The sequence below is a fragment of the Apus apus genome, chromosome 6, assembly GCF_020740795.1.
Source record: "Apus apus isolate bApuApu2 chromosome 6, bApuApu2.pri.cur, whole genome shotgun sequence".
Classification (NCBI taxonomy): Eukaryota; Metazoa; Chordata; class Aves; order Apodiformes; family Apodidae; genus Apus; species Apus apus.
The window spans coordinates 1,943,268-1,965,165 of NC_067287.1; the positions used below are offsets into that span (position 1 = coordinate 1,943,268).

Genomic DNA, 21,898 nt, shown 5'->3' on the forward strand with positions numbered 1-21,898 from the left:
AAATGATGAAGTTTTGTTTCCCTGGACCCTGCCCTGTGTTTGGATTATGTCAGGCCTAGAGTCAAGGTCAGAGTTCTGACGAAACTGGAGTCACCCATTTCTCCACTCTGCTTCTTCACTGGCATCTAAGAGAACTGCTCACACTGCAGCTTCTTCCTCGAGAGAAGCAACAATTTGTTGACTCGTTTCCCTCTGCAGCTGCCCCTACAATTTTCCCAAGAACCGAGGCCCTACACTTGGCTGTTAAACTTGATGAAAACAACCTTCAGATTCAAAGCTGCTGAGTGGGGAGTGACCCAGAGATTGCACAAGCCTCGGCTCCCTGGGAAGTCAGGCCACACAAAAACCAAAAAGTGAAGCAACTTACCTCCTTTTGAACAACTTCAGAAGGTAAGGCCTGCTTAGAGATCACCCACAGTGCCCGAGTCCGAGTGTTTTTGTCTGAAGTTTTTACAGCAACACCGACCACCTCGGAGAGCAAGTCTTGCATTTCAGTTGCTGAAAGCAGAATGCACAGCCCTCAAATTCCACTCTGTTCACACCAAACACACCACCACTGCGCCCCTTGGAAGCTGCAAGCTTTGTATAAATTAAAGGATATGCTAACCAAGAAATAGAGAACTCTGATAAACATACACATAGACACACGGCCAGCATCCCCAATGAAGTTTGTTGACTTACCAGATAAATCTGATGTCATCTTTGAATTAAAAACACAGAATCCTAACGCCTGTAATGCTGCATTATTTAGCTCTGAGTTTTGACTAGAAATGTGTGTCTGGAAAAGAAGAAAAAGAAAGCATATCAAGTCTTAGATTACAGAAGCAGCTGTGAAGCACTGTCTTAAAACCAACACTTCTACTCAACAAAGCTGTTATCAACAAATCCTCATTAAATCAACTCAAATTCGAGTATGGCCATGGCCACTGACCTTGACCACCTAAATATATCTTTGCTCAAGTGCAAGGAACTGAGTGGAAAAGACATACCTTAAACACTTTCCAAAGCTGAGGGAAGTTTTTCCTGAGGTCTGCAGTGAATTCTTTGCCTTCCTCACCCGTCAAGCGACTTCAGGGAGCAAAAGGGAAAACAAGCAATACTGACAGGTTAAACATGTTACCACTGACATGACCTCAAACTTCTAATGCAATTAAGAAGCTAGTATAGAACCATCACCTTCCTGAGAAAGTTAAAACACAACACTGAAGAAGGTAAGGTGCAAAAATCAGCCTCCACTTAGGTAGTCTTGACTCATCAGTAAAATATTGAGTAATAAAGTCCCATGTATATGAGTATAAGGTGTTTTGGATAATGACCTGTTTTGTGCTTAAGCAGTATTAAAAAAAAATAAATCGAAGGGCTTTAATGTTCTGTCAACTTCTATAAAAACATTAAAAAGTTAATATGCAAACTCTGAATAACTGCTGAGAGGGAGACAAACTTCCCACAGACATAGAGGATCTTACAAAGCACAGCCCTTAACAGCAGAGGAGCTCCCCACTGCAGGACAACTCTGGTTTGACAACCAGCAGCAGGGACCTCACACGTGTCTGAGGAACATCCACAGATTAAAAAAAAAAGCTCTGTTAACAGTCCTCCCGAACGCGACCGGTTCTGCACAGAAACCTGACTCAACCCTACCACGTGCAACCATCCAGGAGACAACCTGACTGTTTTAAAAGGGTCTTTTTTTGTTTGTTTGTTTTTGCCAGCGACTGCTGGAAACCTGCGCAGTGCTGCGGGGCGGTCGGTATCGCCGGTATCTCAAGCGGTTACGGCTTGAGAAGCGGCTACAAAGCGGGGAGGCAGGAAGTCAAGGCAGACACGGATGCAGAGACAACGTGCCTTCCCACGGGCAAGAAGCACCTCCCAGGAAGAAACACGGTCGCTCCAAAACCGTGTCCCCCCCCCCAAAAAAAAAAAAAAACCAACCACATGAAAACTTCACTTTTCCAGTCAGAAAGCCTTGTCTTCCACTTAGGAAACCTATCAATTCCCGAGATCCCTTCAGCCGCGCCGGAGGAGGCTCTCGGAGGAGCAGACCCCGAGCGGTGCCCTCCCCCGGGGCCAGGCCCTCCCGCCATCCCGGGCCCCGCAGCGACCTCCGCGCCGGGCAGACCCTCCCTCCCCTGCCCGGGATCGCCCTCCCCTCACACACGGGCCGAGGCGGCCGCCATCCCCTCAGGCCCCGCCATCCTCTCAGGGCTCCCCCCGCTCCCCTCAGGGCTCCCCTGCCATCCCCTCAGGCCCCGCCATCCCCTCAGGGCTCCCCTGCCATCCCCTCAGGCCCCCCATCCCCTCAGGGATCCCCTGCCATCCTCTAAGAGCTCTCCCCGCCATCCCCTAAGGCCCCCCCATCCCCTCAGAGCTCCCCCGCCATCCCCTCAGGGCTCCCCTGCCATCCCCTCAGGCCCCCCCCATCCCCTCAGGGCTCCCCTGCCATCCCCTCAGGCCCTGCCATCCCCTCAGAGCTCCCCCCGCTCCCCTCAGGGCTCCCCTGCCATCCCCTCAGGGCTCCCCTGCCATCCCCTCAGGCCCCCCCATCCCCTCAGGGCTCTCCCCATCCCCTCAGGCCCCCCCATCCCCTCAGGCCCCGCCGCCCCCTCAGGGCTCCCCCCCCCGCTCCCCTCAGGCCCCGGGCCGCCCGGCACCCACCCGACGATGGCGAGGTGCGCGTCGGTGAGGTCCCCCGGCGGCGCGGCGGGGTCCTGCAGGGTGCGGAGCAGCGGCTGCAGCCGGCAGCCGGCGCCGGGGGCGCTCATGGTGCCGCCGCTCCCGCCGCTCGCCCCGCGCGGCTCGGGCCGGGCTAAGATGGCGGCGCGCGGGGCCGCCGGCGCGCGGGGCCCGGGCCGCGCGGGCCCCAGCCAATGGGGAGGCCCGGGGGGCGGGGCCAGCGGCCGGAGGGGGAGGCCATTGAGAGGCTTTTCCCGCGCCTGGCGGGCCACGCCCCTCGACGCCGCTCGCCCCGCCCCTGGACTCGGATTGGTGGAGGCGTGGCGCGGTGGGCGGGGCTGGGTCTCCCTTCCCGCAGGCGGCGGCGGGGCCAGGGCCGCGGGTTCGGGGCTGCCCGGAGCCCCTTCCGGCTGCGGGGCCTTGGCTCCCGGCTGGAAGCGGGAATCTGGAAGCTGGAATCCAGAATCCAGGCCTCCCAGCGCTGCTCGGAGGTCGTGGTTGAAGCTCTAGCTCCGCAGAGACCTGCCTGCAGAAACCTGGTGGCTCGAATGTGAGGGGCTGCGCTGCCGTCTCCGGTGGTTTGGGGTTGTTTTGTTGTGTTTTCTTTTTAATGGGGGGTCCCTGAGGAGGTGAGGGGTTTCAGAGTGGCGAGGGAAAAGCAAAGGCAATAGAAAATGCCTGGGGTCTTTGCTCCCAAAGTCAGCAAGTGCTTCTGTGGACCCGCTGCCCTGGTCTCTGGGCTGGAGACGTTCCCGCTCAGCTGTGCCCAGGCACTGGCTCATCCTGCTTGGAGAGGACCTTGAACATGATCAAGTCCAACTATGACCTAAGTCCACCAACCATAACCTAATCTCCCCGTTCAGTGCTCAAATCGTGTCACTAAGCACCACATCTACATTTCTTTTAAGGCCCTTCCAGGGATGGAGACTCCACCACCTCCCTGGGCAGCCTGTTCCACTGTCCAGCCACTCTCTGGGTAAAGAAATTCTAATCTCCAGCCTAACTTTCTGTGGTGCAACTTCAGGCCATTTCCTCTGGTCCTGTCATTACTCACTTGGGAGAAGACCCTCAACACCCACCTCCTACAAGCTCCTTTCAGGGAGCTGCAGAGGGCAACGAGGTCTCCCCTCAGCCTCCTCTTCTTCATACTAAACAATCCTGGTTCCCTCAGCCTCTCCTCATAGGACTTGCTCTCCAGACCTTCCCCTCATCTAGATCATTACTACAGATACTCATCAAGACTGGACCCAAAGCTGTGCCCTGGGGACACCACTGGTGATATATCCCACCTCGTGAGACACCTTGTCCTGAGAGGGGACAAGTGACCAATGTGTGAATTATGTCAGGGCATTTGTGGGTGTCAACATCAAATAACAGCAGTGGCAGGAGATCTGAAGGGCAGATAAACCCATTTTCTCAGGGTCAGAGAAGTGACCCTGAGCAGTGACCCTGATGGCTAAGCCTTTCTTAGTCACCTACAGGGCTTCCCAGTGGGTTTAGAGATGCTTTTCTGGGGAGGAACTCGGCTCCAAATGGTGCCACCCCTCTGGCTTCACGGGGGTTTCTGGACAGGCAGGTATTTCTTGCTCACACTTGGTTCTGATCCACACCAGTTCAAGACCTGTTGTTTCTCGATTAATGAAAAAAAAAACCAACAAACAAAAGAAACTCCCCCCAAACCCAACGAAAACCCCACCCTAGGTCACAAACACGTTAACAGGGTTTTCCTTACTGTTAACAGATCCTTTTGCTGATCTTCACTCAGCCCACCAGGCGGCAGGATTAAAAAGCACAGTCGATTTCAGGTGCAGCTCGATCCTGTTGAATGTAACGACACGAACTTTATTTCCTGACACTCCCACGAAGCATGGAGAAAGTGTTGGAAACGACAGAAACTGCAGTGCTACCTGCAGGATCGTTCTCCAGGACAGCTGGGAAGGGGGAACATATCCCCAGTGAAATTACAACCGTAAAAGCTCAAAGATTAAATACATTCAAATAGCTGAGAATTAGAATAAATAAAGCAAAGGTGGGTCTGATTAGCTGAAGAATCTCTTCCTCCTGTGCAAAACGAGAAGGAAAGGAAAGGAAAAAGGAAAGGAAAAAGGAAAGGAAAAAGGAAAGGAAAAAGGAAAGGAAAAAGGAAAGGAAAAAGGAAAGGAAAAAGGAAAGGAAAAAGGAAAGGAAAGGAACTCCTATTTACTGCTTTAAATGAAGGAAAACATTTCAAGTTCTGAAACATTCTCAAGAAATAAAAATAATTCACTGGAAACTCAGGCCACTATTAAAACAGAGGTAGCTTTAATGCTGCTTCCGACTGAGGAATTTACACTGCAATTAAAAACATATGGAGAATAGTTTATGTTCATCAATAAAAAACAGTACAGTCTTCTTGAAACCCATGTAAACAACATACAGCATCTTGACAGTATCTTCCAAACAGATTTGCTGGTATCTGGTTAGCAATTCCTTCTGGTGCTTCATCTCACCAGTTTTGTTTTCATCACCAGGTCTTTAATTTGATTCCTTACTCAGTGAAAGCAGAGAAGTGAAAGGACTTGAACATCTCTCTGGATGAGGAAACCCCAACAAAATTAATTGAGGAGCTTCTGATTCATCTCACGAGAAAATGATGATGATAATATAATTGACTCTGTGCTGTTCATGCTGCTTCCCAATCTTCTGACTTCAGACAACTAGATGAGTGGCAGCTAGGCCATCCACAGGAGGAATTTATGCCTTTTAAAATTAAGCTTACTTGAAAGGAAAATAAGGAGAGAACAGGATATGAAATTTAAAAACAATTGAAACAGTCACGTGAAAGGTTTGTTCAAATGGTGCAAGAAATGAGGAGGAGGAGTTTATGTAGAAAAATAATTTAAAAATCTTTGGTAGCAATGAATTCTTCAGAATTTTACAGTACTTGTAATCTAAAAATAGTCTTCTATTATTCATTTAAGTACATTTCATAATTTATTTCCTAGTATACTTTATTAAAAAATCATAGATAAAAGAAGAAAATAAAAAGTCAGAAGGCTATGTCCTATCTGAAGAAACAGACATCTGAACTGGGTTCTAGAACATGTTTTTTAACGAGTGCATCTTGTTCCTCTGCTCACATAATCCCAAATTTTCCAGACAAGAAGTTTGTTTTGCCTTGGGATGTTGCATTCTTCCCATCACTTGGCTTTGAAGGTGTGTCCATCGTGCTGTACCTAATTTGAAAACCCCCAGCAGTCACTGAGGCATCGCTCAGAAACTTCAAGGTCATAACATTGCCTGGGACAAGAAGAAGAAAAGCAGAGGTTAACGTTTCCAGCGGGCCTAAAAAATGTGGTATCTCAGATTTCTTTTCCTTCTCGGCTCTGGGATCTTTTAAAAAAGATCCTGCCTGGGTCTGTCAACCTCTGAGCTGTGGCCTGGGAGGTTTCCATCACCCCCAGGGAAAACCAGGCTGATTGCCACCCGTTTTCTCTGCCCTGTCCCAGGGCTCTGTCACCCTCACTCTAAAGAAGTTTCTCCCCATATTTCAGTGTAACTTCCCCTGTTCCAGCCTGTGCCCGTTGCCCCTCGTCCTGTCCCTGGGCACTGCTGAGCAGAGTCTGGCTCCATCCTCCCTGCACCCACCCTGAGATACCTGTAGGCATGAATAAGGTCTCCCCTCAGCCTTCTCCTCTCCAGGCTGAACAGTCCCAGCTCTCCCAGCCTTTCCTCATCAGGGAGATGCTCCAATCCCCCAGTCACCTTTGTTGCCCTCCCAGGACTCTCTCCAGCAGTTCCTGTCTCTCTTGAACTGGGGGGCCCAGAACTGGTCCCAGTTCTCCAGCTGTGGCCTCACCAGGGCACAGCAGAGGGGGAAAATGACCTCTTGATACTAAACATATATTATTAAAACGTAGGGCCAAGAAGCTGATCCAGGCTGATTGTTGGGGTTTTTTTTGTTTTGGTTTTGGGTTTTTTTTGTTTTGGTTTTGGTTTGGTTTCACCAGAAAGAGTGCAGGTTTATTACCTGTGCTAATGATATCATCTGGCAACTCATCTCCACAAAATCTGGGCAAAATGAAAAAAAAAAAGGTTATAAGGTTGTGGCTCAGTTCTTGTCATTATCTTCTAGTGAGGTTTAGGGGAGGGGAAAATGTGGGAAACATTTTTCAATGTATGCAGAAAGTAAACGAAGAAGTAAACGAGGAAAAGAGCAATTTCACAAGGTGCTAAGGAAAAGAACAAGGACCCAAGGCTGAGAAAGGAAGAACATTGTGAAGAAAAACATTTAAAATTATCTGTAAGGTCAAAACAAATGGACTCCATCCTTGTTTGGCTATATATGATTTGTAGAGAGGATGAGAAAAGTGGCAGGAATTGGGAAGTGTTTTTTATTACTTTTTCTGGTTTATATGTTTTGTTCTGGGTTATGTGTTCTGGTTTTCTGGTCTGGTGGGAGGTGTCCCTGCTCATAGCAGGGAGGTCGGAACCTCAGGATCTTTCAGGCCCCTTCCAACCTTCACCATTCTATGATTCTGTGATTTTTTTTGTTCTGAAAAATTGAGGTACTTCATACCCAAATATGCCTGCTAAAGGACAAGCAAAAGATATGGGATTGAAGAAAGTGAGAATTAAGCAAAGAGGGAAACTACATCCAGTAAGACAGATGATATGTAGCACTTGTTCTGTTCTGATATTGTTAGAAAATATTTCACTTCTGTAGCAAACAGTAACTTAGGCACATTTTTTGCAACAGTTGAACACCCCACCTCCCTCCTTTCAATTAAAGCAAGTACAAAACACTGTTTGACATTGCTAGGAGTTCCTCCTGCAAAATAATAGAGAACCAAGATAAGCAGCTAACCAGAAAGCCTGGCAGCTTTCTTTCATGTAATTTAACAAAGCAGAAAAGGGCAAAGCACAGTTCTCTGAAGCTCTGTGTTAATGATGGTAAATTGCCAGGAAAGGTAAGTCAGGTAGTATTATTACAAGTATTGTGAGCATATCAGGGGTGCTCACTAGATAAGGTAATATGGTGTTCTGCTGAAGCAATATTCTGGGGAAAACAATAAATCATGTGATTATTTGCATGTCAAGGCTGGGATCCCCTTACCTGCCCACAAAGCCATTGATATCATCGTAGCTATCGTAGATTTCCAAGAAATCAGCCATACAAGCAATGTCATCTTCCACATCAAACTCCAGAAACTGTAGGTGGATACGTTGTCCATACTTCACTCTAATGTGCCAGTAGCAAATTTGATCGTTTTCATACTCACTTGGGTAGCCTGGTGACTTAAAAACGTGTTTGGAATCTGTGAAGACTCCGCCACATTCCTTTCCTAAAGGAAAAAGAAAAACATCAGAGTTTAAGTATCCATCCTGGGTATGGCTAAGGTTTAAATCTTGGTGCACTTTGGCCCAGCAGATCTGTGGAGAAACCCACAGCAACCCTTGGCAGGAGAGCACTTTGCTTACATTTCAGTATCCACAAGAGATGCCAGTCACTCCTAGCTTTTGGGAGCAGATAGTTTGGAAACAAGAGGCATGATACAAAAATTACTGAATTGAGAGGAAAAGCTCTCACTGACTTCTGTCACCCTGGCATTCAGTTTCATCCTTTCTGCTTCAAAAACCTCTTCCAGGTGTTTTTCCACAAAAAAAAAAAAGGCTTACAAAGGCTAGTGATCACACACATGGCATTGCTTTGCTGCTGCTGCTGCAGCTCTTCACTCACTTTGGGGTGAAAACCATTCATGTGATTCAGTGGCCATTTGAACTTTACCAGCTCCCTGACAGTGGGACCAGCCTGACTTTAGGATGTGTCACAGTTCCCCAAGTTCAGACCTGGGGGAGAGGGAGCTGCTTTCTGAGGGTGAGTCAGGCAGGTGAGTTGGGAGCTGGACAGTGTCATTAACCCTCTTAGTTTGTACACTGCCCACCAGCCCTGTTCTCTCCCTCTCCAGATCATTGCTAGGCTGGACGTGCAATTCAAAACATGCAGATGGTTCCTCAAGCTCCTCCTGACATCTTTAGCACCCTAGTGAAAAGCAGAGGCCCCAGTACATGTGTCTTTGTTCTCCCAGGGTCCTTGTCTCCCACCTGCAAACAGACAGCTCTTGCCAGGCGTTGGAGCAGGCTGTCCATCAAGCATGAATACATTTCCTCTCAGTGGGAGAGACTGGAGCACTGGCCGTGCTGCTTGCCTTTTGTTTTCTAACCAAACTGCTGTATCAGGGGATCTCAAGCTAAACTGCAGCAGCCACCCTGTCCATATTGCAGCCATCTGCAGGGCAGTGAATGGAGGGGAATGGAGAGAGGTCCTGCACCTGGAGATGAAGTCTCCTCAGCCCTGTTTGGACTCGATGGTCTTGAAGGTCTTTTCCAACCTAAGTGATTCTGTGAATCAGTGATTCTGTCCTGTTTGGACCACGTCTCCAGACCTGCTTTGGAGATCACTTTTCTCCACCCAGTTAATCCATGAACACACACACACACAGCTGGAGCTGGATCTGCCAGGTGTTTTACTCCCTTCACTTTTCAAAACTTGTTCAGTTTTAGAGAAGACAAAAGAAGGAATCAGGGTTAACAATAAATTTAGCCTGTTTACAGGCAAAACATCTGGAAAATGGATTCCACCTTAAACAGCCCAGATGGGTTATTTAAATTAAATTGTAGGCTACGTGTAAACACTCCTATACAAAACAAGACATTCGCACATCACACTGGAAATACTACTTCCCTTTTTCACCAACAACAGCATATAACGATGTCTTATATATATAATAAAGATGTTTTTAGTTTCTGCAAGGACTTTGCTTGGGCCCAGCTGCAGGTGGCACAGTGCAGCACGGGACTGAGCTCCGAGCAAGGCAGATCAGCTGCGGGCAGCAGCAGAGGGGGCTTGGTGCAAGGCTCCGGAGCAATCAGCATTGCTATGCCCCCCTTCCCAGACAGCCCTTGTGTGGTACTGAAGTGCATTCATGCAGAGCCTGGGTGCCTTTGTGTCCCCAGCAGCTCAGGCCCCAGGAGCACTGGGTTGGTTCTGCACCCACCGTTGGGGTTGTAGCAGTAGGCGTCCCAGCGCTCGCTTCTGTTGAGGCGAACCCCATAATCAACAATCCCAGTTTTCCCAAAGCCACAGTTGGCTCCAGCTTTCACTATGGGATAACCAACTCTGCCCTTTGCCATCCAGCCAGCAGCACACACGTGGAAACCTGCAGCAGGGAGAAAACGAGATTTGCGTGTGATAAATCAACCGAGAAACTCTGCTTTTTCCTCAAGCCAGTAAGTCTCACTCTAGCTGATCAATGACTCGGGTGTCATTGGCCTAATAGAAATCGAACCACAGGAAAGAACAGTTCTGTGAGGGGATAATTTCAAACACAGGATATAAAATTGCATTGTGTTCTCCACGGTATGATTAGTGGTTCTCCATCTGACAACAAAAATCAAATGCAGATGGACGAAACAGTTTCCTGGGTAGTGAGTTGGTAAGTGCTGTACCAGCATTTGTAACACAATCTTATACTGGATGAGTTACATTAGCATGTTCTTTGTTTCCCTTCTGAAGCCATACAGATTTACTCAATCAAATCTCAAGAGTCTGCAGCATTAAGCTCTGAGAGGGAATAAAGTACTACATACAGAAGACAGCCAAGAAAACCAAGCAGCTACTTAAAATACTTCCAGTGTAAATTTAAATACCTGAAATGCCTCAAGAATTTCTTGCTAAACAGAAAGCATTTTGTGGCTGAGAACTGCACAACAATACCCAAAGCATGTGCTGTTATTCACTGTCTGGTAGGGACCAACTGGACGTTTTCACCGAGACGAACTGGAACATATTTGTGGTGTCCTAGGACCATGGAGCTACTCAGAAGAGACAAAAGTACCCTTTCTACATGTGTGCTGGTGCTGAGAGCCAGCTTCTGACTCAACAGCACAGCCTGCAAAAACGCCTAGAGTGGAGGATATTTTTCATTGTTTTCCTAATGCTCTGAGTGAATTAATAATTTCTCATTAGGAATCAAAGAGTAATTCAGCAGAGCCTTGCTCAGCTCTGCCTGCCCCTCCAAGCACTCTGCTCACCCCCTCTCAGAGCAAATATGCCTGGAATAAACATGATGAAAACATCTTGACTGATGCCATGAAAGCCAGCAGTGCAGATGTGCTCGAGGAGCTCCCTGGAGATAAAGACCTTTCTCTGCAGCCCCCAGCAACCCCCCGGGGCTGGAGCTGGGGAGGGAGTGTTGCTGGTTCCAGGACTGTGCTGCACCTGGAGCTCAGGGGGGTGTGTGGCTCTGAGTGTGCAGATGGTGTCCCTGACAGCTCTGCAGGTAGCACAGTCACGTTCTGGGCATGCAACCTGGGAAATAAACCAGGGTGGTTTGCAAGTCTCTCAGTCCCAGAGTCTAAAACATTCATGAAAACACAAGACTGGCAACATTATGAAGTGTGGCCAGCAGGATGAGAGAGGGGATTGTCCCTCTCTACTCTGCTCTGGTGAGACCCCCCCTTGCAGGGCTGGGTCCTGCTCTGGGGCCCCCAACACAAGAAGGACAATGAGCTCTTGGAGCAAGTCCAGAGGAGCCACAAAGATGAGAGGGCTGGAGCAGCTCTGCTCTGGAGACAGGCTGGGAGAGTTGGGGTGTTCAGCCTGGAGAAGAGAAGGCTCCAGGGAGACCTTAGAGCACCTTCCAGTGCCTGAAGGGGCTCCAGGAAAGCTGGGGAGAGGGGCTTTGGACAAGGGCAGGGAGTGACAGGACAAGGGGGGGATGGATTAAAACTGGAAGAGGGGAGATTTAGGTGAGACATGAGGAGGAAATTCTTTGCTGTGAGGGTGGTGAGACCCTGGCCCAGGCTGCCCAGGGAAGCTGTGGCTGCCCCATCCCTGGCAGTGTTGAAGGGCAGGTTGGATGGGGCTTGGAGCAGCCTGGGCTGGTGGGAGGTGTCCCTGCCCATGCAGGGGGGTGGGACTGGATGAGCTTTCAGGTCCCTTCCAACCCAAACTATTCTGAGTGTATGATTCCACAAATGAGTGATGTGAACAGCAAACAGCCATGACTGGTTTCCAACCTATTTTCCTGGCTGCCTCCAGCTGCTGGTAGGTGGCCAGGTGTCCTCCCTCGTACTCGCAGACGGCTTTTGCTTCGGCGTAGGTGAGCTGGTACTTCCCCCGGCGGGACTCCCTGTGGTACACTCCAGCTGCTCGCTCTGTGGGACCAAAGCAACACAGGGGGTCAGTATCATGGCCCACTTACTGGGGGGGGGAGAGGGGGCTCTGGCCACCTCCAGCAGTGTCCCCCAGACCCACCCTTTGGGCTGCTGCCCGGGTGAGAAGAGAAACAGAACGTCCAGCTGTGCCACTTGAAAAGCGTCGGGGGGGAAAAAAAACCGTCCCTCCCAAGCCAAAGGCGTGTTTTTGCAACCCCAAGGTATGTTTTTGTTTGGGAGAAGTTTTGAAACAACAGGGCTAGTCAGAGCTTGGTGAGTTTTTGAGCAACAGAAAATCAACAAAGGCAGGGAAGGACTCCCCCAGGACCATGCAGAAGGCAGTAGTTATGGGAACCATCGGCTGGTGTCAGCATCGCTAGCTCCGTGCATCCTGACTCAGGGGAAGCTCCTCCTGGATTGCTATCACAGCATGCTTTTGGATGCAACTTTAAGTGCCTTTGTAACATGAATCAGAGCTTTGTTTTGACTCTCCAGAGGAGTTAAATCAGGGCTACTTGGATGGAGAAGAGGCAGAAACCGAAGGGAAGAAAAATTTGAAATAAAAATATCTGGGCTTGTGTCACAAAGGTCAGGACCAGAACAATTGCTGGCTGACATTTTTGCTGCACAGAAAATTAATGCACTTTCTTAGTTATTTTTTTCTCTGCTGTTGAAAGTACAATATACAGCAGCTTTCCAGGGAAACCTAGAAGCTGTCAGTACTAATTCAAGTTTAGTATTATTTTCATGTTGCACTTGTCTGGTGCCATATGTATGGAAATCTGTCCCAGAACCAATGTGCATATCTAATTTGAGTTGTCTTTTTCTTTAGATCTGTCTTAGTTGTAGTGCAGTCTGAGAGCAGTGGCTGTCTGGAGCTATCACTGGTCAACAGGACTGAAGACAGACTCAAAAGAGGAAGCATTTTTTACAGTAGTTATTTGTAACATGGGGGAAAAAAATAAAAAGAGAGAGAATGTCTTTTCTAGGGACATACTTAAAGTCAGTAGTTTTGGCTAAGTTAGGATATTTAAAACAACAACATGATCACCACTGGATTGTGGTTAGGAATGGTGAGAACCCTCATTAGATAGAGAATGGTGTTTGCCAGTCTAGTTTTTGGAGCCACAGTCCCTGGCCTTGTGCCCAGGGAAGGACTGATCTTGCTGAGAGCAGGCTCAGAGGACAGAGAGTGGCTTTCTGTGACATTGCTGGGAATGTCACTGCCATAAGCATGGGGTAACTTACATTTTGTGCAAAAAAATCATAGAATCATAGAATGTCCTGGGTTGGAAGGGAGCTCTAAAGGCCATCTAGTCCAACCCCCCTGCAATAAGCAGGGACATCTCACACTAGATCAGATTGCTCAGAGCCCCATCAAGCCTGACCTTGAAATCTTCCCAAAGAAAGCCAGTTCCATTGCAAAGAAGAGCCACAGCAACTAATAGCTGTGGAATAATGGCATGCCATATTTTAAAAAGGCTATTTTAAGTAAAAATTTATTCATAGGAAGTATTCTTTTTCATTCACTCAACAGACTATCATGTCCAACCTGATAAATCCACTCACTGCATCTTTCCAGTATGACTGTGTTGGATTCAGTTTGCAGTCATTGGAGATCTAGGCACTGCAGAAAAGGGCACATGTGTAGCCTTGCTGCACACTCAGGGGGCAGCCTGGAATTGACACTAGTGATCACTATTGGTCACTGCAGCCCCTGGGAGGTGAACTGAGAATTGAACTGAAACACACAAGCTGTAGTGAGAGAGCTGGGGTGTTCAGCCTGGAGAAGAGAAGGCTCCAGGGAGACCTTAGAGCACCTTCCAGGGCCTGCAGGGGCTCCAGGAAAGCTGGGGAGGGGCTTGGGACAAGGGCAGGGAGGGATGGGATGAGGGGGAATGAATCAAAAGTGAAAGAGGAGAGATTTAGGTGAGACATGAGGAGGAAATTCTTTGCTGTGAGGGTGGTGAGACCCTGGCCCAGGTTGCCCAGGGAAGCTGTGGCTGCCCCATCCCTGGCAGTGTTGAAGGGCAGGTTGGATGGGGCTTGGAGCAGCCTGGGCTGGTGGGAGGTGTCCCTGCCCATGGCAGGAGGGTTGGAACTAGATGATCTTTAAGGTCCCTTCCAGCCCAAACCATCCAATGACAGTCCCTGGGATTAGCTGTGCTGCCCCTCCCACATCCAGTCAAAGAGCAAGGGGCAGCTCAGCTCTGGGGTTTGTCTCCCTTGCAAAGGCGACCAGTCCCAGCCAAGGCAAGAGCAGTCCTAAAGCTTACAGTCAGTGATGGTTGCTGGTAAAAGCCCCCACCCTGTTCCTTCCCTGGAACTGCTGCTGGGTGTACACACCCAGGGATTTGGGGGGAATTGCCACTGCTTGTTCTCATCGGTCTTGGAGCCAACAGTAAAAAAATCACCATTTTTAGTTGTTCTCCTGACTTTTTCAGCTGGCAGCATTGTTTTCAAGTCTTATCCCTCACCTACCCCCGCTGATTGACGCTGTCACTGTGGACAGGCATCACGATTTTCAGCCCATGCCTGAGAGGTCTGCTCTTCACAGCTTGTGCGAGGGCTGCTCTTCCAGCAGCAGCTCCCCTGAGCCTTCCTGCAGCGTCCTGCTGGGTGGTGGCACCCTGCTGAGAGCAGGCACCAAGCTGGATCTGCTGCTCCACGGCAGAAGTAGCCTTTGGGAAGCTGGACCACACACACGTACCACCAAGCTCAGAGCTCCAGGGCTGGCTCAGTGTCCCAGTTTCATGATGCAGCATTCCCTGACTGTGGATCTAACTAACTGATCTGATCTGATCTTTCACTGGCATTTTTCCCCCTCCTTCTTAATCACACGAGGGGCTGTGCAGAAAGATAAACTGGATCAGGAAAACCAGACCCAGGTCAAAGCATTGTACCTATTAACTGTCTACATATTTATGTGCATGTATATGCATATACACACATATTCACAGCCACATGTGAACACACACACGTGCACAAACTGCTGCTGGTCTTTCTGGAGGTGGCACCATAGCATCTTCTCTGATGGGACACTCTGCTTGAAGACTCTTCTCTGTATCTGACCTGCCTGAATTCTCCTCTTCCTGGACAACAGTGAGAAGCTTCACCTAACTTCTTCCCTTCTTTCTCTGAAAACCTGCCTACTGGGGCTGTGCTATCCAGGATTTCTCCACCCACTCTTCTTCTTTGGTTCTTACTCTAAAGGTCATGGGTTACATGGCTGACAGGACATGTTTCTTCCAACTCACACTTCAGATCATCTCTCATGAAAGTCCAGAGACAGCAGGATCCTGCAAGGACGGTGACCCTTCTACTCACCCACAGCAGCAGGAGATGGTAAAACACAACCAGTCTCCTCTGCACAAACACAACAAGCATGAATTTTGGCCTAACCAAGCGCACTCAATATGCATGACACAAGTATGAAATGCTAACTAAAAATAAATATTTAGCTTTTAAGCAGAGGATGAGCACGTAGAGTTGCTGGCATGGGCTTATTGCTAGTGATCATACCCAGAGCAGTCCACCAAACGGGGCAGGTCTGGCCCCAAAACCACCCTGACACATGGTGTGCCAGCAGGGACAAGTCTGACCAGAAGCTGTCCTGGGAAAGCTGCTTTGTGGCAGGCACTCAGGTAAGCAGAGCTGGGCAAGGCTGCTCCACTCCTCTCACCAACCGACAATAAGCCTTTGGTTTTCATGTGCTGGTGTCAAAACTGAGCAACAATAAAATTCCATTCACACATGACAGACATTAACAGCAGGATGATACAGTCAGCCAGCTGCAGCAGGACCGTGTGCTTACTGAGGAGAGAAAAGATGTTTTGCAACAAGACAAAAAAGGGAAATGGATGATCTTTCAGGTCTTTTCCAACCTGAACGGTTCTATGGTTCGGTGGAAAGACATCAGCGTTCGTTTCTAGGCTGCCAGCAACTCAAGATTTTACATTTGTGCTCATGATTAGTTGAGGAAGAAAGGCAAAATGGAAACACCCCCCCATCATCATTTTCAATTTGGTCTTGATGGTGCTTTATCAGGAGAAGAGGAGATAAGCAAAGCTGAGATGTCCCTGTGCATTCCAAGGTTTGATTCAAAGGCGGCTTGTCCTGCTGCGTGCAGCGAATACAAGGCTGGGGTTGCTGGAGTCACTGTGTAAGCAGCACTCTTTTTTTTTCTTTTCAAATCCGGAGATGCATGAATTGGATGGCTGTGATTTTGCCAAAGTGGTTATTTCACTGCGCTTCCAGTCTGTGCATGTATTTGTTTATTCAGAGCAAGTCATCACCTCTTACCCCATGGTTTATTTTTCACCCTCACGGTAAACGCTGAAGGTGCAGCACAGCACAGGGTTATTATGCATCCCAGTTAACACTCTGCTGCTTCATTTTAAAGAATTAGAGGGTTGGGTTTGTTTCTCAGATCGACTGTTTAAATGATCACTGTTATCACAAATTCACACTGATGTTGTGCCAGCCCCTGAAAGCTGGCTGCAGGAGTTGTTATCAGTTACACTGATATTGCCAAACCAAGCACCCAGGACCCTACTATCAGGGCTTAACACAGCCTCAGTCCTGCTTATCTTCTGTCCCTCTTTGCTGTTATTCCAGCCAGGAATACCAGATTTCCTTGTTTCTCACACAAACTTCTTCTCTGCCATCCTTTTTTTGAATAGCAGCCACTCGAGGTGGTGCATGAAACTGCCAAGCTGCCCTGCCCTGGATCTCTCCCCCACCTGAGCACCTTCAGCAACTCTGGGACACGTGTTCCAAGATGAGAAGGAAAGAGAAGTCATTAAAAACGTGCAGTCAGATGGAAAACAATACAGATCACTTCTCCCTCCATTTACATTCCTGTCACTTTCCACAGTCCTCTGGGGAGGGACTGGAGGCACGTGGCTGCTGCACCAGCCACCAGAGCGTGGCCCCAGCCCTTCCTGAAACATCTGAGCCCAACAGAAACCTGCACCAGCCACAGGAATCCCCCTGCAGAAATACACAACGTCCTAGAGGGGATAAAGGAGCTTGCAAGTATTTGTCTACAAAGAAGAGCACCCTGTGCATGTGTTTCTTTTGGCATCCTTTACGTGGCTACATTCTGAATGTGTTTTTCTGTTGTATTGGATAAAGATCTACAAAAGAACTCTAAGAGACATTTAAACCCACTTGAGGTGTAAGAAACTGCTCCCACAGCATGTTCTGTAGCCCTCTTGAAACCTTCCCTCCACTGCCTAATGATGTGAACAAACCAATGGCCAAAACATCTACATTTCTGTGCTTTCCTAGAAAACCTAGGAAATATTATCTCTATTATTTCCAGATCATTTAGTTTCATATGCAGGACCCCAGGCATCTGAAGTATGTTCATGCAGAAAGTAATTCATTCCTTTGGCAAATGTTTCTTTTCATACTTGTTTTCCTTCATTAGAAGCAGCTGCTATTTAATGCTGTTCTCACTTTACCTGATGCTGCAGGAAAATACATTCAGAGAAAATACTCAGTAACTGCTTTTTCCTGCACTTCAGAGAAACAGTAGAAAGAGTGGGCTCACAGGGACAAAACTTGCAGTCACTACTCAGATAAAATCCTCACCTGTTTCAATGCAGGATTTTGCTGATGTTAATGCATGGCTCCAGTTTGCATTGCCAGGTGCTCATCTTTACACTGTTAGACAAACATAATGACTTTGGCAGCAAAAATCATGATTAAATTCTTTCTTACCTAACCAAATAGAGTTATGCAGCACTCCGTCCTTGAATCCCCATGCTTGAGCCTTCTCCCACAGCAGGGCAGAAAAGAAAATCAATGCAATCATCTCTCCTGAACTAGAAGGCTGTAAATATTCCCTGCTAAAACACTCAGGGTAACCTCTGCTAGCAGCTGGCTGGATCTGAGTGGAACATCTGGTAGCCAGATCTTAAATAGTGCTTTCAGCTGTGAGGTCAGCAAGCCTGCTCCAATTGTGCTTGCTGTAGTATTATTACACAATTAAATATGATGTCTGCAGTTGCCCATGTGACTCACTTTTGGCTCTCTTGATTCCCTGAGTGTCCAAGAACCCATTCTATCCCTCACTACTGCAGCACACATGAACACGTTTCAAGCCGAAGTCTGCTCATTCTGCAGCACTCACCGTCTTCCAATTCCACAAAACAATAAAACTAATAACCAGTCCATCTGCTTATACTGTTTCCAGCCACACAGGACCAGAGAGAATCACACATACTGCCTCACATTCTCATTTAAACATTCTGTTCTTTCACAAATAATCTGCATTTCGTTTCACAGTGACCTGATCAATGAACAAACATAAGAAGGGTATTTTGCACTGGCTGTTTGAGTTCAGTTTCCCTAAGCAGAGTCTGTAACAGGGAGTCAAACCCTCAGATCAGCAGAAAACTGCAAGCGTCAAAAACAGATGCTCTTTGTTCTGCAAGTGGGAAATAAAGCTAAAATCTTCCCCTCCGAACCACATTTTAAGATCTGATTCATAGCATGACAGCTGTCTGCCTGTCTTCCCTTCTGGCTGCGAGTGAACACTGCAGCTGCTCCTTGGGATGAGTGGGAGAGGAGAAAGGGGGGAAAGATGAGAGGATGGAAAATGGTCTGGAGCTCCACACTCCTGGGCAGCTGCTGGAAGACTCTGCTCTGCAGTTCTGATAACATTCACAGCTTCTGAGTCAGGAGCTATAGAAAAAGATGTGCTCATGAGCATGAACACAATCAAAGTAAAACAAATGAAAAGGAAAGGGTGGAGGACTCTGTGCCTACTCACATTTTTTTTTTAACGTAGCTGACGGTAGTGCCAGCGAGGAAGACATTCCTCCTCCCTCCAGTCTCAACAAGAGGGGATGAAGGCCTAGCCACGCCATGTACACCAACACACACACACCTGTTCCTCCCACCCACAGCTCAGGCAGGTGGGGAGAGCAGCTGGGGAATGGAGAGCCAGCCTGTCCCCTGCAGCAGGGCAGCACCTTCCAGCAGAACACCCGAGTCTTGGCCTGTCACCCTTCAGCACACACGATGAGAGCAAACCCGACCTTCCAACAAGGCTCACCTCCAGGTACCTTCCTGTTGTGCACACCCATGTCTTGCTCATCCCACTCTGAACCTCTGTGAGAAGCAGTAGGTGCTTTCCCTCCTGACAAAGCTCGTGCTCACTCTGATGCCAAGGCCTGGTACTGGGACTCTCCACTCAGGTATCCCAGGAAGCTAATGACAGCCCACCGGGTCCCTCTGGCCAGCCTGGGACATCCAGGGCTCAGGGGCTTATTGTCCTCTTTCCTGCCATGCTGGTGAGCTACCACAGAATGGGATGCCAGGACCAGGAATGCCACCTGCCAGTTTCTTCACCAGTCCCTACCACACTGCTTGTCCCACCACACTGCTTGTCCCACCACACTGCACAGCTCCTCTGCCAGCAAAGCAAGAAAGCAGAGGCTTGTCTCATTGCGTAGAAGCAGGAGCTTCCGTTTCCCCTTTCTAGATTGGAGGGTTGGTGCTTTATCTGCTTTAATGCCCAAGGAACACGTGTCCAAGCTTCTGGAACGAGGCCTAACTCAACATTATTCTTTGAAAACGTATTGGTGGCAGGCTTTCTGAACATCGATATCCAGGAGGTGTATCTGAGGTTACCTGGGGCTGAGCTGTGAAGATGGCAGGATGAACTTCCAGGGTGGTGCTGAGTGGAGCAGGCAGTGCTGAGCACATTGCTCTGGAACATTTATTTCTCATGAGCTGAAGGAGATGGGCATTTGGCCTTTGCTGGCTTGAAGGTGTGACATAGTTGTGGTATCTTTTGGGAACCTAGAAACAATAAAGAGGCATGAGGGAAGGAAGGGAAGCCAAAGGAAAGTGAAAATTCAACAGCAATATCACTCACTGGTAATTTAAAAGGACAAATTACTGATACAGATTGAGAGAATCCTCTTAGACTGACGCAAAGATTTCTCTTTCTGCAAGAGGCACGGTGTGGATGTCTTGCTCTGCACAGGGCACCTTTTCTCTCTGCCATTCCACGGAAATACCTCTGGGTGATCCTGCAACGTGAGCTGGTAGCTCAAAGATGGTCTGTCAGAGCCAGATGTCTGCACCACAGGGAATTGGTCTGTCCTGTGGTAGGCGGGTGCCAACCCCACGGGATCAGTGGGATGTGTCAGTAGTGACTAACTCATAAAAGCACGGAGTAGATACCAGCCTGGAGATGATTTGTAATAGACCAGCACATGGAAATTATTGAGAAAGACACTCATGCAAGAAGGAATTAAAAATTTTTACCTCTTTTCTCACTGAAGTTAACTGTTGATCCTGAAAGGCCCCAGTGAGAAAAAGCTACTTGACAAAGAAAGGACGTAAAGAAGCAAACAGTTCTAATAATGACAGTATCTGACAGCATCTCTTGATTCATCTTTGCTGCTGTCTTGCCTCAACATTAGACACATGCTTCAGCTTCAGCCTTGCTTGAGTCTGTGCAACTTGCAGTGTCAGTGCAGTAACACATCCAGCCCGACACATCTGTCTCCCAAGTGAGCTGGAAAGGGCAGGTTTTGTCTGCAAATCCCAGCAGAACCCTCCACCAACAAGATGTTCTGCAGCTGCATGTGGACACTTCAAGACGTTCATCTGACAGCCTGTTCTTAAGTTTTCTTCCAAGTTTTCCACATTTCAATATATCCCAGACAAATCTTATATAAACTGGGAAAGGAGGACACAACTTTCCTTAACTCTTTCCATAGATGTGTTAAGGAATACTATCTGAAAGTTATTCTGTGGCTTTCACTGGAGTTGGAAGTGAGCACTGAACTTGATGGATCCCAAACTGTGAAACAAAACTAATTGCAGTGACAGAGGGAAAGAACAATCCAGCAGTTTGAGGGATGAACCACTGAGGAGGAAGGAGCTTTAAAAAAGTAGCAGCAGTGCATGTGGCTCACGAATCTGTTTTGCAAGAACTTAAATATGAAGCACCGAAACTTTCCGGTTTTCCTCTATTTATAAATCACAGAATCACAGAACAGTCATGGTTGGAAAGGACCTCTGAGATCCCCGAGTCCAACCATAAAAAAACAAACAACCAAACAAAAAAACAACCCCCAAAAAATCCACAACACACAACCTACAACCTCGGCCACTAGAGCACGCCCTGAAGTGCCCCATCCACATGTTTCTTGAACACCTCCAAGGATGGTGCCTCCACCACCTCCCTGGGCAGCTGTTCCAGGGCCTGACCACTCTTTCAGTGCATAAATTCTTCCTAATGTCCAACCTGAACCTCTCCTGGGGCAACTTCAGGCCATTTCCTCAGGTCCTGTAGTTATTGACTTGGGAGAAGAGCCCAACTCCCACCTCCCTACAACCTCCTCTCAGGCAGTTGTAGAGAGCAATGAGGTCTCTCCTCACCCTCCTCTTCCTCAGACTAATCATCCCCAGTTCCCTCAGCTGCTCCTTGCATGATTTGTTCTCCAGCCCCTTCCCCAGCTTGGTGTCTCTCCTCTGGACACCTCCAGCCCCTCCATGTCCTTCCTGCAGTGAGGGGCCCAGGGCTGCCCCCAGGGCTGGAGCTGCAGCCCCACCAGTGCCAGCACAGGGCACCAGCACCTCCCTGCTCCTGCTGGCCACTCTGTTCCTGATCCAGGCCAGGATGCTGGTGGCCTTCTTGGCGACCTGGGCACACTGCTGGCTCCTGTTCAGCTGGCTGTCCCCCAGCACCCCCAGCTGAAATGAATGAAAGCAGTGAAGTATTTCTAGCTTGTGTGCTCTGAGATTCATGTCCTATTGGTGATACTGAACAGGTTACAACTGCATTATTTATAGCTTTGAGAACGATGCCGAGAATGGTACATTGAAGTGGAAAGGCAAGCAGAGAAGGGCCTTTCATTGCAAGGGGGTTTGCAAGAAGCTCCAACCTCACTCAGCAAAAAAATTACCCAGTGGGAAGTGTAGGGAAAGGGAGTGCAGGGGAAGAGATAGTGAAGCATTAAAGCCAAGTTTTTATTATGAGAAGAAAGCTGAAGTAACT

The 21,898-nt window shown here is 48.4% G+C and overlaps 2 protein-coding genes across 5 annotated transcripts in view; both read right to left on the reverse strand.

Annotated features, from left to right (window-relative positions):
* RIF1 (replication timing regulatory factor 1) overlaps positions 1 to 2,762 on the reverse strand; it is a 29,640-nt gene extending 26,878 nt beyond the window's left edge. For 2 of the 4 annotated variants that reach the window (XM_051623496.1, XM_051623495.1), the window contains exons 1-4: positions 2,656 to 2,762; positions 990 to 1,068; positions 682 to 778; positions 368 to 498 (exon numbers count right to left, since the gene is read on the reverse strand). In XM_051623496.1, coding sequence (XP_051479456.1) covers positions 368 to 498; positions 682 to 778; positions 990 to 1,068; positions 2,656 to 2,762 — 414 coding nt within the window. Of the gene's footprint in view, positions 1 to 367; positions 499 to 681; positions 779 to 989; positions 1,069 to 2,655 lie in introns of those variants that run through there. The other 2 variants (XM_051623497.1, XM_051623498.1) reach the window with 1 other exon arrangement.
* A 2,248-nt stretch (positions 2,763 to 5,010) lies between these two features.
* On the reverse strand, positions 5,011 to 17,749 carry TNFAIP6 (TNF alpha induced protein 6). The gene is made up of 6 exons (XM_051623551.1): positions 17,599 to 17,749; positions 11,734 to 11,871; positions 9,711 to 9,872; positions 7,769 to 7,997; positions 6,683 to 6,723; positions 5,011 to 5,952 (listed from the first exon to the last, which is right to left on the reverse strand). The coding sequence occupies exons 1-6, from the start codon at positions 17,690 to 17,692 to the stop codon at positions 5,789 to 5,791; spliced, it is 828 nt and encodes a 275-aa protein (XP_051479511.1). The 5' UTR covers positions 17,693 to 17,749; the 3' UTR covers positions 5,011 to 5,788.
* Positions 17,750 to 21,898: the final 4,149 nt, after the last annotated feature.

What these genes read in the sequence shown, in the direction of transcription:
- TNFAIP6 (XM_051623551.1), bottom strand. Translation starts at nt 17,692, where the DNA reads ATGATTGCATTGATTTTCTTTTCTGCCCTGCTGTGGGAGAAGGCTCAA. An exon ending in GCATAACTCTATTTGGTTAG is followed by an intron (nt 11,872 to 17,598) that starts GTAAGAAAGAAT and finishes TTGGTCCCACAG; the next exon opens with AGCGAGCAGCTGGAGTGTAC. An exon ending in GGAGGCAGCCAGGAAAATAG is followed by an intron (nt 9,873 to 11,733) that starts GTTGGAAACCAG and finishes TCCCTGCTGCAG; the next exon opens with GTTTCCACGTGTGTGCTGCT.